The following is a 25055-nucleotide window of genomic DNA, read 5'->3' on the forward strand; positions in this document are numbered from 1 at the left end:
GTCTGCAGAAGACCATCTCTGAACGCACAACCAACCATGAAGCAGATGGGCTACAGCAGCAGAAGACCATACTGGAACACTTTGTTATGCACACCTGATAGCTGATAAAGGGGCAGGTTAGTGTATATTCACTCTCTTTTAAGCTCGATTTGGGGCTACCGAACTCCGGAAAAGTGTAACCTTCCTTTTATTAACTGAAGTCACACTAAGGCACTTCCCCCCTGAACAAAGACACAAACACCCAATATAAAGCTCTATTAGACTGACTTTAAAAGGGCCTCCACTCGACTGGGTAGTTCCTTTTCCTACACAAGCCATGCTTAACTACTATAAAAAGGCTGCATTCCCAAACTGCCTCTGTGATGCAAATAAGACCTTGAACACAAAGCAAAAAAAAAATAAGACAGCTTCTTCAAAGTCTCGAGTCAAGCTCATAGGACTGCACACGTCTATCAGCCACCTCTACAAGTCCCAGCTTCTAAGGGAGAGGTAATCAGCTGCCTTTCAATAATGTCAGAGTTATTTTCTCCTATTCTATCAGAAAGAAAACACAGTTTTCAAGCTCATTCATGAAAAGGCACATTTTCAGTGGAGCGGAGAGGAAGCCCTGTTATGTAACAAATAAGGGAGGGGACGAGGTATTAGTAGTTCTGTACAGTACAATATTTTGCCTCTGTGGTTAAACAGATATTTGTTTGGACAGCTCGTATGTGGGTTACCCTTAAGGCTTCATTAAAGCTGGATCAATAGCGTGTGTGGGTGAGGGTGTGCACATATTTGTGAGTCTGGTCTCAGACTATGTGTGTATTGTGTATGAATACACAAAGGGGAGAAAGACATCAATTAAGCAACTCAGAACCATAAAAGATGGAGCCATTTATACACAATTGATTTCTTTAAAAGTATTGCAATTAGGTGATTGTGTTTTTAAGACCTGTCTCTGCTCAGCTGATTGGTTTTTTAAGACTATATGACAGCATGCTGTCAATCACTGCAAGTGTGTGTATGTGTGTGTTTTGTTTGATGGGTGTGGAGCCAGCAGAATGTCACAGTCAGCGGTAACCGATCGTGCTGCCGAGCGTTGCGTGGGTGTCAGAGAAAGGGCAGAAGCACCATCTTGCTCCAAAATGAGAAGCGACACTTCTTCCTCTCAGCCAAGATGCTTCACAACACCTGACTCTCATTCTGTCACACGATCAAACACGCTCTGTCTCTGTCTGTTTTGCTCTTGAATACACCCCTGCAGCACTTGGCCCCTTCACTACACCCCAACAAACAAATCAGACCGATCTAGTGTTACACCATAAAAACCGCTGGCTTCCATCAGTGTGAGAGTTCACACACAACACACATTTCTTCAAGGCAAGTCATCATGTCTGAGCATTAAATGCTTCTGGTCGATGCACCATTCATCAGAGGAGGAAAACGACTCCTGCGCTGCTCTTACTTCATTGCTATGAAATAATGACAAAGACAGCGGCGCCTTTTGTATCTTCAGGGTCTCACTGTGCAAGGAGGAGAAGTTATAGCCAGAGTCACAGCACAGAATATATCATGTCATCTTCTCTCTGGCCATCCTCCTGCCTGCTGGCAATCTCTCTTCTTATATAAGATTTTATTCTCAAAAAATAAACCACCTGTCCTATGTATTTTTCACATACTGTACCTGCAGAGAAAAACATTTAATTTAATTTCAACATTTTTGTCAACATGACAAAAAGCAAACAGTCCATATATATATATATATATGTATATATATATATATATATATATATATATATATATATATATATATATATATATATATATATATATATATGAGCTTGTACTTTTGTCACTTTAGGCATATTTTGATGCTAATCCTTTTTTACTTTAAAATGCAGGTATTTGCTCATAAACCACTGGACTGTTTGCTTATAGTTTTGTCATGTTGATATAGTTTCATTTGGAATCAATTTTTTTTTTCACTGCTATTATACCACTGGATTGTTATTATTGATGTAAGTATGTGTTCAAATCATTTTAATGTTGCAGCTGGTAATGTAATGCAGTAAAAAGTATAATATTTACCTCTGAGATGTAACGGAGTAGAGCTAAAATGTAATATCAAATGGAAATACTTAATTACCTCAAGTACCATGATGTTGTACTTAAGAACAGTACTTAGTAACAGTCCACCACCTGCCTGCTAGGAATCAGCATGTTAGCGTTAATTTTGCTCTGAGTACATCTTCACAGAGTCCTGTGCAAACCTAGAAGTGCCTTCAGCCTTCAAATTATTCAAAATTCCAGCAGGGATTGCTAACGGTGGTTTCAGAACAACTCCAGACCTATCTTTCTCAATACAAACAGACAACTACTTACTTGCTTTATTACCTCAGAAAAAAATCTTGTGGCAACATCATGATCTCAAGCTCTAGTTTCAAATCTTCTTCAAGACAATATGATGTTAATGTGTAAATAATGGTCCAATTTAGAAGAAAATAGATGATAAAACAGGGCATGATTTGGAGTGTGGCTACCTTTGATTGATAGGTGGCTAACACGGTGAGCTGTGTCAGGAGAGAAGCAGAACAATGTGTATCCATGGCACTGTGGACATCTAAACAGCCTTGAACTTTTTTGGTGTGTTTGTCTTCAAACAACTTTGACCCTTTCACTGTGAGTTTTCAGTTCATGGATGTTTATTTGAACATTTTGGTCATTTAAAAATGTCTTGTTCACTTTTTCTGGTAAGTAACGTACATTTTGTTTTAGCGTTAACAGTTTATTTTTAGATACACCCATCCTGGTTCCTCCCCAGTCCAAATATGGTCTCTCCAGGTTTTAAAAAAACATAGATGGCGATGGACGTAAAGCAAGATGGCATCAGACTTGATGCTTCTAACAAGCAGTCCACAAGCCAATGAGTGACCTCACAGGCAAATGTGTGGCTTCCAAACCAACCTTTAACTTACTATTAACCTACAGTGTATATGACACAATAATTCAAAGGAAAAAACACTTTCAGCAGATAAGAGATTTTGCCTGCAACATTCTAATTTATTCCACTCCCTTCGCTCGCTTTCTGATGCCTCCAGCTGTTACAGAAGGAGATGTGATGCTCTTGAACTGCAGCTGCCACCACAAACCAGCCTTCTAATCAATCAGCCTGCACACAGCCGCCTGCAGAGACCACCGCCACCAAACGCACTCTTTTAAAAGGAGAAATACACACTCCTCCATTTTCATCCAGCCATGCTCCTTGGAGACTGGCGGGGTGGTCTGACATGCTCGACGTCAGGGTCACACCAAATCCCGGCAGAGGGATTGCCTTTCAGTAGCACATATTTCATCCCAAATTTATCTAGCTGCAACTTGGCAACTTCCTGTTGTTAGCATTGCTTTCAAGGATAGACGAAAATGGTTTGGCAATGGTCACAGATTTCTAACAGATTCTCAGAGGGCTATTCAGGAGTAATTAAATACCTCAATCCACATTAGTTAGACCAGCGGTTCAGCAAGAAACTGAGGAGTCAGGCATTCATTTTAAATTACGGAGAACCAAGCTAGCTTGAGCTAATGTTAGCTGATGACTTAGTGTCCTCACCCCTGGCTGCATCCTCCCGTCCAAATATTGTCACGTTCGGTTCCCAAAAAACTAGATGGTGACAGCCAAAACTCATAACTCTGACTTCCTTTGCTCCCCTTCTTTCTTACCTTCCCCTATCTCCTACCTCCTGCCCCCTCCCTTCTTTCCTTCCCTTAGCTCCTACTTCCTCTTCCCCCCTTCCTCCTTTTCTTCCCATTCTCCACCTCATCTTTCCTTCTATTAGCTCCTACTTCCTTCTCCCCTCCTTACCTTTTCCCCAATCTGTTTCCCTCTTCCTTCTTTTCCTTTTCCCTCTTCCTTCTTTCCTACCCTTAGTTCCTACATCATTCCTACTTCCTTTTCCCTCTTCCTTCTTTTCTTCCCTTAGTTCCTACAGCATTCCTACTTCCTTTTCCCTCTTCCGTCTTTCCTTCCCTTAGCTCCTTTTTAATTTTCTCCCCTTCCTCCTTTAATTCCTATTTCCTTCCCCCTTCCTTCTTTCCAAACCTTCACTCCTACTTCCTTTCCCCTCTCCGTTCCTTCCTTCCCCTTCATTACTACTTCCTTTTTTCCTTCCCTAAGTTCCTACTTCATTCCCCCCTTCCCTTTTTCCTTCTCTTATTTCCTACTTCCTTTCTTTCCCTTAGCTCATTTTTCCTTCTCTCACCTTCCTTTTTTCCTTCCCTTAGCTTTTCTTCCTTTGTCAGTCCTTCCTTCTTTCCTCCCTTAGTTCCTACATCCTTTCTCAATTCCTTTTCACTCTGCCTTCTTTTCGTAATTTAGTTCCTACTTTCTTTTCTGCATGTCCTTCTTTCCCTCCAGTAGCTCCTACTTCCTTTTCCCCTCCTTCCTTTTTTGCTTCTCTAATTTCCTAATTCCTTTCCTTTCCCCTCCTTCCTTCTTTTCTATCTTACAAAACCGTAGCCCACAAACGAAGTGGGTGATGTCACAATGAGTACATCCTTCTATACAATAGCTATGGTAAGTCCCTACTTAGGCAATTACAGGCACACACAAGTGTCTTGTTTTTAATGCTAGAAGAGGTTAATTCTCAAGCAAATTCATACATAACAGAGACGTATGCAAATAAATAAAACTTAAACAGTGAGCAGCAGTTTTAAATAACATACTGCTGTCTATATTGAAGGCAAACCTAAAAAGGTAGAATGTGTTTTCTACCAGTTAGGTAATAATTTGCAATCAGCCACTTGATCGGTGGTCCCTCACCCAGAGTGGTGCTTGAGATAGAAAATTAGATACAACTTGTTCTGCATTTATAGTGTTGTGGCACCTTGGCTATTGAATGTGATTGAAATCTTTTTTGTTCCTGTGTGCGCAATCACGACTGTTTTTGAACGTATGTGTCTATGTGTTTTATCAGGTGAAGAATTTGTTTTTTATCACCAATGTTTTTTCCTCTCCTCTCTCGTCTCCCGGAGCAGCTGACGGAAGACGCTCTTCACTCTGGAGCCTCTCCTCCACCGCGGCTCCATATTACCATAATGAAATTGAAAAGAAAATTGAAATGGAAAGACTACCACCCAGTGACTCAGTCCACAAGACACCGACAGACAAGTTGAAGCGAGACTGAGGGTGCTAGGGCTGCAACACAGGAGCTGCTGCTTTTAAATCTCGCCTCCCTCTGAGCGAGGAACACAGACGGAGAGCTCGTACAAAAAGAAGTGAAAGAGACCATAAACAAGCAGAATGTAGTGGAGTGTAAATGGATAAAGTGTGTGTGAGGCCTTGTGCTTTTATGGGAAAGTAACAAATGTTGCACAAGCTTTATAGAAACACAACAACTCCAATGTCAAGGACACTTTTATTCCTTTTTGGACATTTGGACTTGGAAATAAAAATCCTTCCCAAAGCTTCGACTGCTCACTGATCTTACTCAAGGCTTTCTAGAATATGAATTTAGATCAGATATTAAATGTGAATCAATGCATGTATTTTAATCGGCACCCTCCAGCCAATCAGAAATGTGTTTATCATCCAGAGGAAAATAGTCACACACAGCATGTACACTACAGCATTAATAATAATATATTATCAATAATATAAGTATAAGTGCTAAAAACTTCCTTACATGGTGCAGCATGCTCCTTCTCTGTGGGCTCCTCCGCTTTGTGAGCCTGGCCTTTGAGCTTGTTTACCAGCATCATGAGGCGACCTCTGATAGATGTGTCTTGCTCGTATTCGTCTTCCTCCATGGGGATTCCTGCACAACACAATCAGACATGTTATACACAGTGAATGAAGAGCAAAGCATATTAAAGCAATACCTCTGCCTTTCCTGTGGGGTTTGCAGACATGTCATGTGTACAATGTGTTGTATTGGGTGTGTGCAGTATCTCCTATGCCAGAGCAATTTTGAAGTCGTTTTTCATTCTTTTCTGTACGCAGGTTCGGTGCTGCTGTGTGTGGCACGGTGGAAACTGCCATTAGATCGGTTGTACCACGGAGGGTCGGGGAATTCAATTATTTATCAAAACATCAAGATGTCAGAGCAATGTGAGAGGCACTGAGCTATAACTCTGTGCTGGGAGACAGAGAGAGATGCTGAGAGGGAAAAGAAAGTCTTTCTCAACCGGGATTCAGCTGATGTTGAAACAAGGAGAGCAATAGATGAAAAATGCACACTTCTATGTGTATATATTTTCCATTCGATTTGTTTCCTGTTATGATTGCCCACCCACACTGCCAGCCCTTGCAGCTTTTGTTAATATATCTGTAATAGATTCTACAGTCATACAAAATAATATAAGATACCTGCATCAAGTTAACCCCTTATCTAATTGCCCCCATCTAGAGAGAACTGGGCGTTGGGCATTGTTTTTTTAGGAGGAGATAGCAGGTCAACAATAAATGAAACATAAAAGTGGTGTACACCATCTGAAAGCTGGAGATCTGGAGATTCATTTGCAGCTCAGCATTGTGTGTCAAGATGTTCTGGTCATAAATCTCTAATATCATTGACTAAATTCATCAATTAAGTAAACCTATTTAGGTTTTTAAGGGTTTTGAACTTAAATGTTTAGCTCCTGAAGTCCAATTCCAGCTCAACTATGTCCCATAAGTTGTTGCAGCAATTTTTGGGTTCATACAATTTGTTACACACATTTGGTGCTGAATTTGGAACAACATATACAAATCCATGCTGCGATTTGGTTTCAACAATGTTAGACATTTTGGAGATTTCTGTATTTTCAGTGATTGGATGACAAGCACTTCTGTTCTCTAAACTGCAGAGAAACCCCCTTATTGTCAATATAAAACAGCTATACATCTTATGAATGCTGTAGGTCTATAGTTTGTGGATGTAAAGTTTCATGAGGCTTTGATTATCCTAGACATCACAGCAGCTCATTTTATACAGTGAGGTCAAGTTTCAAGATATGCTCTCACTGCAATGGAATGACTACTATGGGGACTGACATCATCACACAAGAATAAAATTGGGCTCATTGAATCCACAAGAGTCTCAGCTCTCCAGTGATACCCAACAGCATTTGAAAGAAAAAAGGCAGCAAAAATATACAAATCCATGCTGCGATTTGGTTTCAACAATGTTAGACATTTTGGAGATTTCTGTATTTTCAGTGATTGGATGACAAGCACTTCTGTTCTCTAAACTGCAGAGAAACCCCCTTATTGTCAATATAAAACAGCTATACATCTTATGAATGCTGTAGGTCTATAGTTTGTGGATGTAAAGTTTCATGAGGCTTTGATTATCCTAGACATCACAGCAGCTCATTTTATACAGTGAGGTCAAGTTTCAAGATATGCTCTCACTGCAATGGAATGACTACTATGGGGACTGACATCATCACACAAGAATAAAATTGGGCTCATTGAATCCACAAGAGTCTCAGCTCTCCAGTGATACCCAACAGCATTTGAAAGAAAAAAGGCAGCAAAAAAGCCAAATCCAATTCCTTTTAAGCCTCGCTGTCACTTTGTATTTCTGTCTGCCACCGGGTACCATCTCACAGGAAAATGAAGGCACAGGAAGTAAGGTTATTAGATGCACCTTTACCTATGAAAGTAATAAAATAATAACAAGGAGGCTCTGTAGTCTGAACTAGGATGCCAAGCTCTATATTGCTTTCCAGATTGTCAACGGCAGCGCGCTGCAGCTTCACTCCTTCTGTTCTTACCTTTCAAAATAAAAGCTCTGGACATATACACTGCGTTACTGGTGACCAGAGGGCATTTTGCAAACTCAGAAAATAGCTTGCAGTTGCTATTCCAGTGGAGCAATCGGAGTAACTTTACCATTGATGGAAGAGGCAAAGAACACAAAGAGTGTGAAAGTAAGTAAGTAAGTTTAAAGTTATCACGTTTTTTATGTTAAATCTCAACCTGAAAAGTAACTAAAGCTGGCAGCTAAATGTAGTGGAGTAAAAGTACAATATTTGCCTCTAAATCATAGTGGAGTAGAAGTATAAAGTTACATAAAATGGAAATACTCAAGTAAAGTACTTCAAAATTGTATTTAAGTATGGTACTTGAGTAAATGTACTTTCACCACTGGCTTGGACAGACATTTACTGGAAGGAGAGGTTTCAAAACAACATTCATTCGGCATTCTTTCTACTAAATCAGTAAACCTGCCTCCATACTAATACAGTGCAACTGGGCGTTTCACTCTTATCTGCCTGTCTTTGCGACAGCACCGCCAACAATATATCACTTGGATATGCCAAGGGGGAAAAGTCTGTTCCCACTTTAAATGCAATAATACACATTTCATGATAAACAAAAGCAATAAAGAAGCTCATAAAGTAAATCTCACCACAGTGGAGCTGCAGCTGGTTGTGAAAATCATACAGCTCTTCCTGGATTTCTGTTGGACACGGACAGTCCTCGCCCATACTGAAGGTCAGCAGCATGTTGATCTGAAGTATATATCAGAAACATTAAAGCAGGCATGATGTAATCGTGTTGTAGGATTCATATAAGAAACAACAAGAAAAAAAAACATATTAAGTGGCTAATTCTCCCTCAGCACTCACAGACAAAAGGACACCATGACAAGTCATTAAAGTAGCTGTGAAGCACTGAACTCCATCTCCAGCTGTGACCCTAAAGGGATCCTGTGTGTGTGTGTGTGTGTGTGTGTGTGTGTGTGTGTGTGTGTGTGTGTGTGTGTGTGTGTGTGTGTGTGTTGGAGCAATGACACCACAGAGAAGAAGAAGGATGAATTTGCCTTGAGGCTTTTTCAATGCAAAACAAAGAGAGTGCTTGAACATTTGGAGCAAGGACCAGTTCTCATTCACTTTGGAAACAAGATTTTTAGGGGATACAAAAAATAAAAATAAAAAGAGAATCTGATGGTAGCCATGTATGTGGAAAATTACATTATGTTATGCAAGAGCTCCCCTTGAATGATCTAGTTTCATGCATCATTAGAAGCAGTGACCCTGCAGGCTTTTCTTTGTGGTTCTTACTGATGCACAGTTCCTGGCAGTTACCCTATGTGGTTGGTTAGCACCTTTTGTGGTGCAAATCTCAATCACATGAGAAGAGGTGCAAATTGTTGTGAAAGTGCTGTGGTAAAGATGTAACAACAAGTAAGTAGGTGAAAAGAGTTTAAACGGCAGTTGCATGATGACGGTGTGCATTTGTTTGTGAATTGAGCATTTTGATACTTTCACAGTATTTATACTGCTTTATAAGGAAATCTCACTTTTTACAATATGGGACTTTTACATATACTAAAAGGATAAATGTATTTATTGCGTTATTTTTAAGTAATTATATATATGATAACAGCCATTGAGGTGCTGTGAGTGGGGGTTGAAGGCTGCTTATTAAGTTATTATTTTTAATTACTATTATTATTATTTATTTTAATTGTTGTTTTCTGGGTATTATTTTTTATATTAATTCATTCATTATCTTTAACCGCTTATCCACAGGGGACTGGAGCCGATCCCAGCTGACACTGGCCGAGTGGCGGGGTACACCCTGGACAGGTCGCCAGACTATTGCAGCTCTCATTTACACCTACAGGCAATTTAGAGTCACCAATTAAACCTAAGTGCATGTTTTTTTGGACTGTGGGAAGAAGTCGGAGTACCCTGTGAGAACCCACGCTGACTCTGGAAGAACATGCAAACTCCACATAGAAGAGCCGCAGGCTTATTATTGATTTATTTCAATTGTTGTTTTTCTGGGTATTTTCTATTATGATGATATTTAAGACCCATTTTTCTTCCCTGTCTTTTTAACTTTGCGTGAGTTTTGTGGTCCTCTGTGTTTTTTATTTATTATACTATGTTTATCGGTTTGATTTTATTTTTTTATTTATAGCATAATTTTAGAATTAGTCAATATGACTCAATATGTCAATGTTGTCTATTTTGATGTGTTTGAATATATGACAATTTCATATCATATCACACCATATTGTATGTGACAAAAAATGTAGTTAATGTAACTGTCGCCTGGTTTTGATGTGGTAAATGTACAGTTCAATTTTTAAATAAATCTTGGTTGATACTGGCTTTTAAACTGGGAACGGATGAACACATTTGGTTTTTTTACAATTTGATGGCGTCCTGAAACCACACCCTGAGTTACATCAGTTTTTTTTTACCACTTTTACCTTCCACCTGCAGCACTTGCAGCAAATACGGCCTCATCTCACCTGTTCTTGCGGGGGTGATCTAAACTCTTTGGTCTTCTTTGCTGTTACCGCGGCGGACATGTTGAGGGCCAGCATCAGCTCGTTGTAGCGGAACTTCTGGTTGTACTGCAGCTTAGAGACGAAGCTATCGGAGAAAGACACGATGGCCTCGATGCGGTGCTTCAGCTCGCAGTCGCAGAAATAGTGAAGCAGCTCGCACATCTGGGGAACAGACAAGGGGAGGAGACAGACAACAAATACTGTTGCATCAGTGTTGCGGACACGTACACGCAGCTGTTACGAGCAGGTCTGTTAGGAATACACATACAAACAGCCATATGGCTTCACATCATCCCACTTATTAAAGAGACATTAAAGAGATCATTTCTTCAATTCGAGACAGAGTCATTTCATATTTGACTGACTCCTGAATGGGTCTATTACAGCGGTGCAGTTATGGAGCATGTGATTGAGAGCACAGCAGAGTTAGAGTTTAGGAGGGAATTGGCACTTGTAGCTGCAGATGTTCATTGATTTTACATGTTTTAGTGATACATTAAGCTCAACACATATACAATGATAACATGTTCTCATTATCACCTGTCGTTTGACGGGCTCCGGCAGCCTCTTCTCCAGCAGTCCTTTCATTGGCTGTTTAGCCTCTTTGGCGGCCTCCTCTTCTCCTGCTTCCACTGCTTTCTCCTCTGCTCCCGTTAGTCCTTCTTTGTCCGTGGCCCCTGTGGGCCCCTCGTCACGCGCCTCTCTAAAAACATTCGGGTCAATGAGCAGCAAGATCTTATGGACGTCCTCACTACCGAGCACGCCCATAGTTAGCAAGGTGCTGATGAGTTTCAAGATTGGCACAAACTGGTACTCCACACCTCCTCCGACAGGATCTCGGATGTGGTGCCCACCGCCCTGAACGGCTTCTGTCAACATTAAAATCGACTTCTCCTTCAATGCATCCAGTGGGATTTGTGGACTATAGAGATGTTCCCGTTTGGTGCTGATGAAACAGGGCGGAGCAAAGTTAAGGCGGGGTTTGAGGGAGGTGCTAAGCCCCACCCCTGGTGGGAGGTGCTTCTTTGACGCATCGGAGAAGAGGCGAATGGAGCGCGTCTCAGCTGTGACGGGGATGATGAACTCATCTTTCATCATGAGACGCGCCTCCTTTGCCGTCTCCAGGTGGGTGCTAATCAGGACATTGTAGAAGCCCTCGCGTAGCATGCCCGACAGGTACTGATTGTCGATAGTGTATAAGAGCTGTGATTGGTCCAGGTGGCTGCAGAGGGCGTGGGCCACACGGGTGTTACCCAGAGCGCAGAGGGCGCAGTAGAGCTTTAGCGTGTGGTAGTGGAACATCCTCATGTCCTCCTGCTCAGACAGCTCCATGATGTCCACACACCTTTAAAAGAAGTGAGAGAAACACACTGAGGTTATGAATAACTTAATTTTGAGGACAGACAGGTGTTATTTACAACACAGAATAATGAAATAAAAATTAACCCTCTGAACCTGAAGCTGTTTCAGCGTATTTTTTTGCTCTTTTTACATTTTACTCATTGTGGCCTTGTATTTCCTTGCAAAATATAAAAGCCCTGTAGCTCTATGCAATCAGCCCAAATTGGAATAAAATGGAATTTGTATATACAACACTTTACCAACAACAAGTACCCACAATTGTCATTAATATAACAAATTGGGTTTTCACATGCTATACATATTGAACTATTTGCATGTTTCCAGCCTCTCCCGTCCTCTCCTCTCAGCTCTGTGTAAACAGATTTTCAGTGAGTATTTGTCACGTGACCATTCATCTCAGCAAATTCAATCATGTCGCTGAGGAGGAGAATTTAATGTTTTAACAGGATCTAGTTATTCCAAACTGTTTATTTTTGGCAATGCTTTAAATGAGACATGTAGAATAAAGTGATTTTTACAGAAATATCACAATTTTAAGCTTTGGGTTGGTTACTTTTTCTAATGGAAACTTTCATAACCTCTGAATCCATCAAGGACTGTTTGCAAATGTTTTATGAGGAAAGAAAGAAATTTAGCACAGTTGTTCAACTCAAAGTTTCAAATCCGTAGTACACAAACCAACTTTACAGTCTTTGTCTAAAACCCAGTAAAAGAGAAAAGATGCATCATATAAGCCATGTACTGCACCTGTTCTCTTCAGGTATATGCACAGCCAACATCTGCAGGGGCTCCACACACTGGACCACCCAGCCGTGCCTCTCGTTGACTCTGGCTGTTTCCACTTTGAGGAAAGTGTTGGGCATGCGGCTCCACAGCACGGAGTTGATGGTCTGGACATCCAGACGGGGTGGACACTGGGGCACTGGGTTCTTATGTTCACTCTTAAAGACAGCAGACGACAGAGGCATGGCATTCTGGACAGGACAAACAAACATGGAGGGAAAATAATATTGCTAATTTTCAATGTCGAACATGAAGTCTAAATGCTTTAAAAGAAAGACACTACTTCCTAATCAAACAAAAAGTATTTTTGAACTGCATTAACAAATGAAGCTCTCATTTTTCAAAGGAGACAGACACAATCTGTCTGTGAGTTATTAGTCATGTTTATTGTGCCAATACACCGTTTTTTGCTCAGTCAGACATTTTTTGCTTTTTTGTTGGTGATGCTCTCAATATCTCTGTTGCAGACATATGCATGCTAAAATATTAGCCAAGTGGACCTAGCCGGAGGGTGTAAAGCTGCATAATCCTGTGTGGGGGCTGCATCTCTGAACACAGTGTGAGTTAGAATAAGGTGCTGCAGGAAAGGTTAAATGAAAAGGAGCATACTGTGAGCAGTAAATATTGAATTTCCTCGACCAATACTGAGTGCATTTGCAGGATTTTGGCTTCATTCTTGTACATCGTAATGGCAGAAATCATTGTAATGGAACATTTACTAATACCTTTATTTTAGCCAGCTCAAACTGGAAGAGGTTTGGGCTAGTGGGTCGCACAAACACAGCAGGGAAAAGCTTGGTGTTTGGTTCCACCTGGAGAAGAGAAAAGAGCAGAAAGTCAATAAACAGGTCCAAACAGGAAGTATACATCAAAAGCCTGAGAAGCAGCAAGAGTGCATGACTTGCGGAAAGCAGCTTAATGATGAAAACTGCACTACTTAGTATGTGTATGCATGATCATTCGAGGCTGGCAGGATGACTCAGCGCCGGGTGAAGCCTCACAGAGCTTCAGTGAGGGAGAACATAAGAAGATTATACCCTTCGAAAGGTTCTTTAAGATTTAGTCCTCAGAGTACATCTAAACAGGAAAACTCTAAGTCATAAATGTAACAATACAGACTTCACCGCTCCGGGAGAAAATATGCAAAGACAGAAGACGAGTTAATCTCAAGGTCAACAGGATCAGTTGAGTGGATGGACAAGCAGCTTAAATGTACTGGAACTTTACATATTCTACGAGTCCTAACAAAGTGTAAAACATCCTGAAAATTTTTTTAAAAATGTTCTAAAATGTCCAACAATTACATCATTCATATCATTAAAACAGTTTCTACAACATAAAACGCAAATTTTGAACAACGCGTGTATCAAGAATGAAACTAAGTACATTTATTCTTTAAGAATAGTATTAAATACCATTTTGAGGTACTTATTCTTGAGTATTTCCATTTTATTCTATTTTATACAGTACTTCTACTCCACTACACTTCAGAGGAGAATTATTTTACTAGTATTTTTTACTCCATTACATTTGATTTAGTTATTTTGCAGATTTACATTATAAATACTATAATTAACTACTGATTATGATATGTTATTATAAATTAAGCTGCCCTCAAAACCTAAGTTAATCTAATTCGTTATCACGAGAAAACGATCTTTGTCATATGGAGATAAAGAAATAAGTTGTATTCAAACTATAGGCTATGAATGGAGTTAATTTTGACACTTGATGTAGGCTAATGCAATAATAATGCTGGTAGACTTATAATGCAAAGTATTAATTCATGTTTTTCGTGTTAGTGTTGATTAATTACAAATCAATTAATTAACAACAAAGCGGCTTCTTCCAAAAGTGTGTATGCAGTTTTATTATGAATTTTCCTGCGCATAAGAGATGCACAAAAAGTTTATTTCCGGTCTTGAGACTGGAGGCAGCCTGAGAGTGGAGCCTGCACCGGAAGCATCCTCCCACTGGAGGTATGCAGCCAGACCCTCTTGAAATAAACCCAGACAGGGTGATGAGAAAAAGGGTAAGTTACCTGTCTTACGAAATGAAAACATTAAAATGAAATATTGGTAGTGATTTTACTGCAAATAACATTCCTGTAAACTAGTAAAGAGCTGGCAGCAGGGACAGCAGCAACCGCAGTGAAGTTAATTTTAGGTTGGATATTCCACAGGCATTTATTTCAAGTTTACCTATCAAGTGCACCCGTATTACAGACTTTATAGTAAACATACAGAGATGGCTACAGCGTTATTTTCTTTAAAAAATAATTCAAATTATTAAGTGTAAAAATGTAAAAAAGAGGTGTATCTCATCCAGCCTGTGTAGTAACATGATCCCACACTTATATTGAGGCAGTTGATCACATGACCTGGAAGTTATTGAGCTAAAATGTTAATATTTTCATATAAATAATACAAATTATGAAAAGTTTTATAAAGGAAACATTGTGATCAATTGACTCAAAGTCAGTGTGGTATCATGTCACTACACAGGCTGGGTCATAGTTGATAAATTACTTCAGTGTGGATAGGTATTTATTCCATGTTATATTTGTGTTCTCACAGATTGAAGATGATTCTGCATGTTAGGTTACTTCTGCTGTGCACACTCTGTGTGATATGTGCTGGACAAGGCCCACAGCCAATGGATGATGAGACCTAGTGTTATATTGAAGGTATTCAAGGAGGAATTTGATGTCCCTGTGGCAGACAGGTCACAAACTCAAAGGGCAGCACTGGTCAGAGTATGGAGAAACAGGCACCAGTATTCCATAAGTGATGACAGAGAGTCCATTTTGTGCAACTGGAAGCATGTGGCAAGGAAATCTGACATCCCAGAACTTGCCATGGCATGATTAGATGTCACTAAAGGTTTTAGTGCCCGAAAAGTAAACATCGGACTGAGAGAGAAGTACTCTGGGTTGAGTGAGAAAGCTGTTCAATGAGCATTGGATTCATCCAGACAGTGCCAGTTGCTGAAGAGGTTCAGGCAAGACACCAAATCGACCTACTTGACATGACAGGATGGAAAGTAATACATGGGAGAGCGACCTACAAATATGCCCTCACAGTACAGGATGTGTTCAGTCGATATGTGTGGCTGAAGCCATTAAAGGGGAAAAGCAGTCAAGAAATAGCTAGGCATTTGGAAGATATTTACATGGAACATGGACCACCAAAGGTTTTACAACATGAAGGGAAAGCTTGAAGGTAAAAGTCATCCAAAGCTCACCTTATCACCCTCAAAGCCAGGGACAAGTTGAGAGAATTCATAGAGCATTGAGGGAAAAGTTACTGTATGATCTCATAAACATAGAAAGACGAGGGGTTAACTGGGTCAGTCATTTACCCAAGTATGCTCAAGTCCTTAGTGAAGATCCTAAAAAACAATTGGGTTGGATGACACCATTCCATGTATATTACGGCCGTAAAACAACAACATCCTGCTGGCTCAAAGTACACATCCATCACCTGATATGTAGAGGACTATTCGGCTAATGCAGACAAACTGCTTCCTTCAAGAAAACAAAGGGATTTGTTTGGAATAAAAAGAAACAGAATGAGAAGTAGAGCAAAAAATGCACCTAAGCACTGTAATGAAAAAATGGTTTTCAAAGCATGTGCTGCAAATCCTCCAACCTTCTATAATGTCAATGATGAGGTTTTGGTAAGAATTAGGTGCAAGACCTAGCCTGGCTAACACCAGACTAATCTCAAATGAGATCTAGTCTGGGAACCAGCCGTTCATTTCTCCGTAGAGGAGGTGTGGTTTACGATCCTCCGGAGCCGTTTATTGGGCGCTTAGAATGTCTATCAAAAGCGTCTGTAGGTAGCTCTTAGCCAATCGTATCAGTTATAGTAGTACAGATACTACAGATAATAATATAATACAGATAATACAGATGTAGTAGAGCGACAGAAATTGATGTTTGTTGTGTGTGTGTCTGTGAGACTGTTGCTTGCTGCTTTGCTTCTCCAGTTCTCGCTTTCTGCAAGATTATTTATTTTCACGCTTTATTCCCCCTCATGTCATTCAGCCACACACATGCACTGATTTTATGGACAATAAACAAGCTGCTGCGGGTCTCTCGGCGGCTCCGCTGTCCCCCAGCTCGTAGCCAGATCACCGGCCCCGCTACCGTAACGCCGGTGATCTGGCTACGAGCCGGGGGACAGCGGAGCCGCTGAGAGACCTTTCGCCTTTCAACTCTAAACTATTTAAAACACCATTACAGCTAAAGAGAGTTTCGCGTCTGCTGCAGCCATGTTGGATCCGTAAGAAAACTACAAGATTCCGTCTGCCGAGTAGTACGCGTCATCGTCTTGCCGTCCCTCCCCGCTCTGTGATTGGATCCCTAAAACAGGGCTAAGAAACGGCCCTGGTTGCCAGACCCCTTGGCAGTTCGAAATGAAATCGAGCGTGCAAGGCTGTCTGGGTATACCCAGGCTATGCAAGACCCATAGACTGACAAAAAAAACATGCTGTTCTGAATGGAGTCATTGTAAAGAGGAATCTGAGACTGTCAAAATACAAGGTTAAGTTTACACCTCTTGGGAAAACAGCTTGTATCCTGAAGTGGTTTCCAGTCAAAAACATCACCAGTGTCACCAGTGGTGAAGAACGCAGGCGACAGAAGTCAAACCAAAGAAACCTCTCCATCTCTTATACACATATAGTAGGGTTGGAGTCATTTAGTTCATCCAGTTTCTCCATAGAACTAGATCCACAGCCCAATGGTGATTGGTTAGTTTGCAGCACTTGCTGACCAGTTGATGAACCTTGGGATATTTCGTCATCTACATCCCTTAAGCAAGAAATTGTCATGGATTTGCAATTAAATCCTCAAACAACACATTGAACCCCACTTACTCATTATGTGGAGGGTAACTGGGATACTTATCTACAAAGCATGCTGTCAGTACCTGGTAAGATGTGGTTATCTCCTTGCCATTGACAGTGAACGTCACCAGGCCGGTGGCGAGGTCTATCAGGCAGCCGATCTCCAGGTCCACGTTGCTGCGACTGGAGGCGTGAGCAGCGCTGGTCACATCCCCACCCCACACCATGTAGCAGTTACTCCTCTTCACACTGTTAAGAGTCCAAATATCATCAATGTTATTCATCTTATCAGGACATGCAGGATATTTTGATTTAAAAAAAGGTAGCAGTTTAACCCCACCATCATCAAATATTCACTGAAAATCAGACAGAACTGCAGGCTGTTTACACAGAGCGGAGAGGAGAGGACAGCAGAGGTTGCAAGTAGAGGTTATAAAGACGCAAATAAAATGCCCAGAAACGGTCTGGGGTTAGTAAAGAACTATCAACTGTCACAAAAAGAAGTAGGTTTGCTTGGAAATGGTCTCACCTCTCATGGACTCGTCCTCGTTCGTCACCCAGGGTTACGGTCACCGACCGGTTTTTACTGAGGTTGAAGTTGTTGCTATAGTAATGGTAGTCTGGTGTAACCCATCCAACCCACACACCGGTGGGGTCCTGACCAGCGAAGACCCTTACAGAGTGGTAGTACTGAAACGACACATGTAAGTGTTAACCCAACACTGTAGGTGTTACAACTAAATGGTTGTAAAAAAACAAACAAACATTATTTTATACCATAGTGATGCTACTGTAGTCCACTCGTCTGCTTTCATCACTGTGCCTCACAGATCTCAATGGATATCTATAAAAACCACATTCAACATGTGATTATCAAGTGCAGACATATGTTGAGTGCCATCAGCTGTGGTAGAAGCAAATTTTGATGCAAATTTTTATAATGTCGCATTAAAGAGGGACGTTCCCATCAGCTGGTTTAGAGCAAATAAAAAAAGCTGCATAAAGGTACTTTGGTCAGAAGATGACAGTGTAATGTATTGCTGTAGGCTAATCCGTCAGTAAACAGTAGAAGAAGAAGGGACAGCAACAAAAAAGGGGTTGCTGATTTGACAAGTCTTGCCATTCACAAGAGAAAATGGAGAGAAGTCTTCAGAAATTGGATTCAATTGGGCAACAGGTGGAAACAGCTGATCAGTCATGTGAGTTAAATGTTCGCTACGTCAGAATTGACTTAGAAAAATCGCTTCCATCTCCTGTTAAGCACATAACCTATTCTTCAAAAAAGACAAAAATCACCTCAAGCGAGCATAAAAACCTTTATACGCATTTTTGAAAGCTATCAAATTTCGGTGTTTCCATCAAGCTTTTCTCATGCAAATTAAAATTTGTTGATGGAAACAGGACTATGTAAGATGTCTGATCAGATCTTCAAAATATTTGCATACGAGCTGAAACTGAACTTGGTGTCATGATCAAATACACATGGTAGGTATGATGTAAATAGCATTAATTCATGAGTACCTGTGCTTGATCTTAAGTGTATCTTCCTCGTGGACTCCGTTCATGTCTATAACAGGACTGAGTTTGAAGAAGGAGTGGAACTCTACAGGCATGCTGAGACGACAAAACACCATATCTGCGTTGCTGTTCTGTGTGCCAAATGTCTTGTGGGTGACTTTCAGACACGGGGGGCTGTCAACGGTTCCATCAATCCTGGTTACCTGCAAACAGGAAGTTTTTGCATACATCCAAATTTGTATATTTGTGTTTTTTTTACCAACGAATATGCTTTTGTTCTTACTGCAATGTGGTTGTGGTCCTTTGGCACGTTGACAAAAGTCGGCAGACGCTTGCTGAACCACATGGTGACCTCTCGGTTCATGTTGACAGCAAAAGGTTCGAACCCCTCCTGAAGGCCGCACATGGTGTAGTACTTGAAGGAGCTGGCGTCTTTCCCCAGATTCATGCGACCCACCTGGGACAGGCCGAGGCTGCACACTGGAATGAACCCTGAAGGACAGCCAGAGGAAGGAAATGGAGGGAGAGGGGAGAGCAAAGAGGAGAGAATAAATAGCCTCTAAGAACACACACAGTAGGAGGGGAGGGAAAATCAATCCAGCTTTCGCAAAAAGGCAATTTACAAGTGTCACATTAAATAAAGGTGATTTCGTTACAGGGAGCCACTTATTTTTCACTCATATCTGCAGCATGGTCATTCTAGGTTAATGCTCCTTGCTCTGCATATGAAGGCTTCATTAAAGATGAGTGAGCAACACTTTCTACAATCACCTTATCTGTCTGACATTCCCTGACCTTAAAAGGGATAGTTTGGGTTTTGTGACGAGGGGTTGTATGAGGTTCTTATCCATAGTCAGGGTATTATCTCCAGTAGATGAAGAAGAAGCAGTCAGGAGCACTGGCACGGAAGCTATTTAATGTACTGTAATATAAACCTTCTCACCATCCTCAGTTTCAAAGTCAGTGAAGCAGAGTTCAGAGCCCTTGGTGGTGATGAGGATCTCTCCGTTTAGGGTGAAGATCATGGATTTGTCCTCCATGTTGATCATACAGCCCACCACGTCCCCGGCATGCCAGCACCGCCCGAACAAACGGCTGCCCATGTTCAGACAGTGACCCTGTACACAGTACATGAACAACTATAAAATGAAACACCAAGGAGCTAATAATAGCACCCATATATTACAAGATAGGCACTTCTTAGGTCCTTTTCAGTTAAGTCTTATATTTTTCCTGAAATTGAAAGATAAATCAGCTTTATTCTGTTTAAAGAAAAAACTTCAATCATCAAGTATTTAAATAAAAAGAGCAAGTAGGTACAGCAATATTCACCCTCTGTTCATCTTTTAAAGAAAGGATGGTGGGGTTCAAAGACACACCATTTATAGTAGAAATAAGCTGTAAAAACAGGCATTATCATCAGAGTTTGACAGAGTTTGAAGCCCTTAAATGGTTAATAGTTTATGAAAGTTTCTGTTAGATAAAGTAGACAAAACAAAGCTTAAATTGTGATATTTCTGGCAAAATCTCTTTATTCTGCATGTCTCATTTAAAACGTTGCCTAAAATCAAACGCTTAGAATAACCAGATCCTGTTAAGAACATTAAATTCTGCTCCTCAGCGACACTGTGAAGCCATGATTGATTCTGCTGAGACAAAGTCACGTGACAAATATTCACTGAAAATCTGTTTACACAGAGCAGAGAGGAGAGGACGGGAGAGGTTGTGAAAATGCAAATATTTCAATATGTATAACAAGTGGAGACCCAATTAATTTTTCCAATATTCATGACACTTGTGGGCACCTGGAAAGGTGTTGTATATATAAATTCCATTTTATTTAAAATTTTAAAAATCATTTATCAGTGAAATTCAACTTGCATTTGTCTTCTTTCTTTTAATGATTTATGGCACTATAACTATATGTTATTCTGCACAAAAGACAGTTTTCAGTTGTTCACACTTCTAGCCATGACTGTGCTGATACCATAGAGCTGCAGGACTTAGCTGCATAGATTTTATATATTGCAGTGAAATACAAGACCACAGTGAGTAAAATGTAAAAGGAGACAAAAATGCCCTGAAATGGTTTGTCAGGGTTCAGAGGGTTAAGAAAAATACATTTGATTAGACAATCCACCACAAAATGCAAATAACTATTCCCTGGTTGATTCCAGTTTGTTTGGCTGAAAGCTTACCCTGTATCCATCAAAGACGAAAGCGAGCTCATCCGTGCCGAGCTCCACATCAGGCTTACATCCAGGTCTGGCCCAGCCCACTCTCATGTCTCCTCCCGTCACAGCCTCGAACTCAAAGTACCATTTCCCGGTCATCACCGCGTACGTCCTCTCCACTCTGAAGAAGCGGATCTTGTCGATGCTGAGCCGCTCAACCACTTGTCCTGATGGGTGGAAGGGACAGCCACAGAGTCAAGTCTGCTGCTTCAAAACCAGCACAATCCCCTCCAACAAATTAAGGAAATAAAAAAAAGTCCTTAATTGCAACAGTGTGACACTTTGTGAGGGTTAAGGCAATCATTTCACAGCTCTATTCTCTTTCACTGTTGACTGAAAGGGAGTGGGAGGCAGGATATTTTATCTGGACCGGAAAAATTAAGTCACACTTGTCAGGACATGAAATTTCCCCCCATTATTTGTAATAATTATTTTATCATGCACTGTATAATTTGAGCGCTTGTACATGTTGATAGGCAAACATTCTTGAGTCAGACTCACCGCCTTCCTGGTCCGAGGGCTCGATGTTATATCCGTAGCCAATCAGAGTGCGGATAGCCTCCCGCAGGCTGTCCCTGTTCGACTTCTTTGTGCGCTCATCCAGCAGAATATAGGGAACCAGGCGAGGGTTACGCTTACTCTTCAGATCCTGCAGAGAGGAGACGCAGTCAGAGAAGATTTCATGCAGGAAAAAAAACAGGCCAGCTCAACTGTTACAACCGCTGTCAATCCCTGTAATTGAAGTTAATTGTCCATTTATTGCCATTGAGCTACTGCTGCCCATCACTTCCTCTGTCTTTCCTGTGTCATTTCCCGAAGCAGTTCTCCCACTGAGGATCGAGGCGCAACTTTGGAAGTATCATATTAAAACTACTTAAGCAGATTTGTGGAGCTTAATTTGAAATCTTGTGCTGGTTATGCAGATCAGAGGCTGTTTGTTTGGTCTGGCAGAACAGCTTTCGCAGATATCACTAAAGGGCTTAATTAAAAAGCTTGTGGTGTTCTTCTAAAGCGCTGGTCAGTTTGTCTCTTGTAATCAACTACGACCCTTGATCTAAAAATTGCACATCTCTCATCTGAGTTTTGCTGCTCTGCTGCTTCTCTCTGCTGTTTTGCAGTTTTTCTGCTTCTCTCTTTCCAGACTGTTTAGGGGTTAATTTTCATACAAAGAAGAAAGATGGTCGATGTTTCAAACACGTCACACTCACTGTTTTAACTTCTGAACCATAGTTTTCTTTAAAAGATCAGCAAAAATACACAGATTATCATAAAAAAGAAACTGAAAAAACAATCATGATCGTCAAAATTTGAACTTTCTAACGGTCCTTGAACAGATCATAGGTTACTAAAGTTTGGAATTACTAGATCCTGAGAATTCTGTTTCTCAGTGACACTGAAGCCATGGTTGATTCTGCTGAGACGAACGGTCATGTGACAAATATTCACTGAAAATGTGTTTACACAGAGCAGAGAAGAGAGAACAGGACAGGAGAGGTTGCAAGTATAGGTTGTAAAGGTTGACTCAATTTATTTTTCAATCTTCATTTTTGAAAATAATTTATCAACAGAAATTCAACTTACATGTTTTTTTTTATGATTTATGTCCTTATAACTGTGTTATTCTACAAATAAGAGACACAGTCATGGAAAAAATTATGATATCTAGCCATTTTCCATGGTTTTCTTGATAATAACCAAATCATTATCAAGCAAACCATGGAAAATGGCTAGATATCAGCTCTTAAATGAAACTCTGAGCTATTTTTGTTGTTATCATATTTGTCAAATCAAATGTTGTACCAGGCATTAAAATGAACAAGAAATTGAAGAAAACAAGGGTGGTCTAATAATTTTTCCCATGACTGTATTTGAGAAATAAAACACAAGGCAGCAGTAAGTGGAAAGAGCAAAAAACACTTGGGGTTGCATGTGACACAAAAACAATTTGTTTCAGGTTAGGAAATTAACAGGATAGGGCTTAAAATGACTTGTGTACAGAACTACTGGATGCAGTACACACAAACACCGGTCTTCTGGCTTTAACCCTGCATGATACATAAACTGACACAACTTTCTTGCAGCTGTGAAATTCAGTGCAATGCCCTTTGTAAGAATAACTACAAACATCTAAAAGCAATAATTTCATATTGCATTGAAATAAATAGTTTAACTGGGATTACAGATTCAACATTGATTCAACAATGGGACAAAAATACACCAAATTGAACCTGATTAACAAAAGCTAGCAGTTGGTGTATTCAATTTCAGCACTTGTTCATTCAGCAGATGAGAAGAGATGCACTGCATCGAGTGTGTTCTGTACAATATGTTCTGTGTCTTGTTGCCCTTTTGCTGCAGAACATCTTGCTGTGTATTGAATAATGACATATACAGCGAGGAAGTGTCTAGTGAGATTGTATGGGAGTGGAATTAATGAACCATGAAGGTGAAATTGAGTACAAAAAAGAACAGAAGCAGAGCTGGACACAGAAGAAAGAAGACAAATCTGGAGAAAATAAGTGTTTGCTGAATCAAATTGTAAAAGTAAACCATAACAAGCATCTCAGTTGCCCTGTAAGGTGAGATTAATACATCCAGCTTACCTGCTGAATGCCATAGGTCCATCCCTGTTTGATGCGGTCCTTGGCCCACACATTGTGTGCATTCTCAGCCAGTTTGTCCACCAGCAGCTCCTGACCTGGAGTCAGTTTAATGTCAGACAGGTCCAGAGGGGACGGCTTATAACCATTGGACATCATGTAGCTGCAGGAAGAAAAGACAATGATAGAAGTCAAAGAAGTAATAAAGGGTAAATCCATCTGCACAACTGCAATATCTTGTTAATTACTGGTACAATTACAATCAGAAAATACCAAAAACAAACAATCTGAAGGAGCTACATTTACACCTAATGCAGTAAACATAAGCATGCATACTTACTTCTTTGGGAGTTTGATCTTTCTGAGGGAGCCCTCAGCATTTGAGTTGACCTGAACAACGCGACAGCCCAATGCCAGCAGGGTCCTGTGGGTACAAACAGCAGCAAGTGAGTTTAATACACACCTTGACATTACTTCTGATTTGACAGTGCATGTAGATCCAACGGCAGCAACTGAGGGGTTGGGAGTGTTCAAATGTAGCAGTGATGGGTTAAATCGTCCATAACCTAATCTGTCAGGAAGTAAAGGCCAAAGAACACCCAGAGGAATGCACTGGGTGTGAAGTGCTTTTGACAAATTTTCTTCACACCTTGCAAGAGGACGAAGCAGCAGTAAAAATGGGTTTGATGTCACTCAGAAACCATCAGCGTCACCCAGATGTGTCGGCCTGTGCATCAGATCAAGTTTAATCACAGCAAACCTCCACGGTCTCCTCTATCATTTGAAGAGCATTTATGTTAAGCGCCTGTAATAAGTCTCACTGGGACCTTTATGAGCAGAACAAAGTGTTGTGCAGAGCACTGACGAGTGGAAAAAGGAGAAGCAAGACTTGTTTGGTTGAGTGGAACTGGAAAGGGACATTTCGTAACCCCTTAGATGAAGGTCACAGCTACGGAAGCCCTGAGCTCAAGTTAGAAAAATAATTGTGGTGGTTCATTTTCGAAGTCTTAACTAATCTGTTTTCTGTCCTGTGTTCATGACAATTCTGCTCCTCAACACAACTAGCAAGTCCTTATTGAATCTGTCGTCGTAATGGTTACATGACAAATGTTCACTGAAAATATGTTTACACAGAGCAGAGAGGAGAGGACAGGAGAGGCTGGAAGTAGAGTTTATAAAAATGTAAATACTTCTATACGTATAACATGTGGAGACCCATTTTTTTCAACCAATATTCATGACACTTGTGGGCACTTGGAAATGTGTTGTATAGACCAATTCCATTTTATTCCAATTTAAAAAAAATAATTTGTCAGATAAATTTAACTTTTCGGTTTGTTATTCTGCACAAAATACTTTTTTGAGTTGTTCCCACTTCTAGTCATGATTGTGCTGACCCCATAGAGCTGCAGGACTTACTGATTTATATATATAATATT

The 25055-nt window shown here is 40.5% G+C and overlaps 1 protein-coding gene across 1 annotated transcript in view; it reads right to left on the reverse strand.

Annotated features, from left to right (window-relative positions):
• Positions 1-25055, reverse strand: part of LOC131987714 (ryanodine receptor 3-like) — a 146594-nt gene that overhangs the window by 49489 nt on the left and 72050 nt on the right. Inside the window, exons 25-40 of the mRNA XM_059352563.1 lie at positions 23957-24040; positions 23620-23779; positions 21518-21665; positions 20981-21183; positions 19726-19900; positions 19066-19274; positions 18786-18985; positions 18042-18108; positions 17794-17954; positions 17348-17513; positions 13139-13225; positions 12378-12604; positions 10809-11613; positions 10230-10430; positions 8373-8475; positions 5661-5792 (exon numbers count right to left, since the gene is read on the reverse strand). Coding sequence (XP_059208546.1) covers positions 5661-5792; positions 8373-8475; positions 10230-10430; positions 10809-11613; positions 12378-12604; positions 13139-13225; positions 17348-17513; positions 17794-17954; positions 18042-18108; positions 18786-18985; positions 19066-19274; positions 19726-19900; positions 20981-21183; positions 21518-21665; positions 23620-23779; positions 23957-24040 — 3128 coding nt within the window. The remainder of the gene's footprint in view (positions 1-5660; positions 5793-8372; positions 8476-10229; positions 10431-10808; positions 11614-12377; positions 12605-13138; positions 13226-17347; positions 17514-17793; positions 17955-18041; positions 18109-18785; positions 18986-19065; positions 19275-19725; positions 19901-20980; positions 21184-21517; positions 21666-23619; positions 23780-23956; positions 24041-25055) is intronic.

This window comes from Centropristis striata, chromosome 16, assembly GCF_030273125.1.
Source record: "Centropristis striata isolate RG_2023a ecotype Rhode Island chromosome 16, C.striata_1.0, whole genome shotgun sequence".
NCBI classification, from domain to species: Eukaryota; Metazoa; Chordata; class Actinopteri; order Perciformes; family Serranidae; genus Centropristis; species Centropristis striata.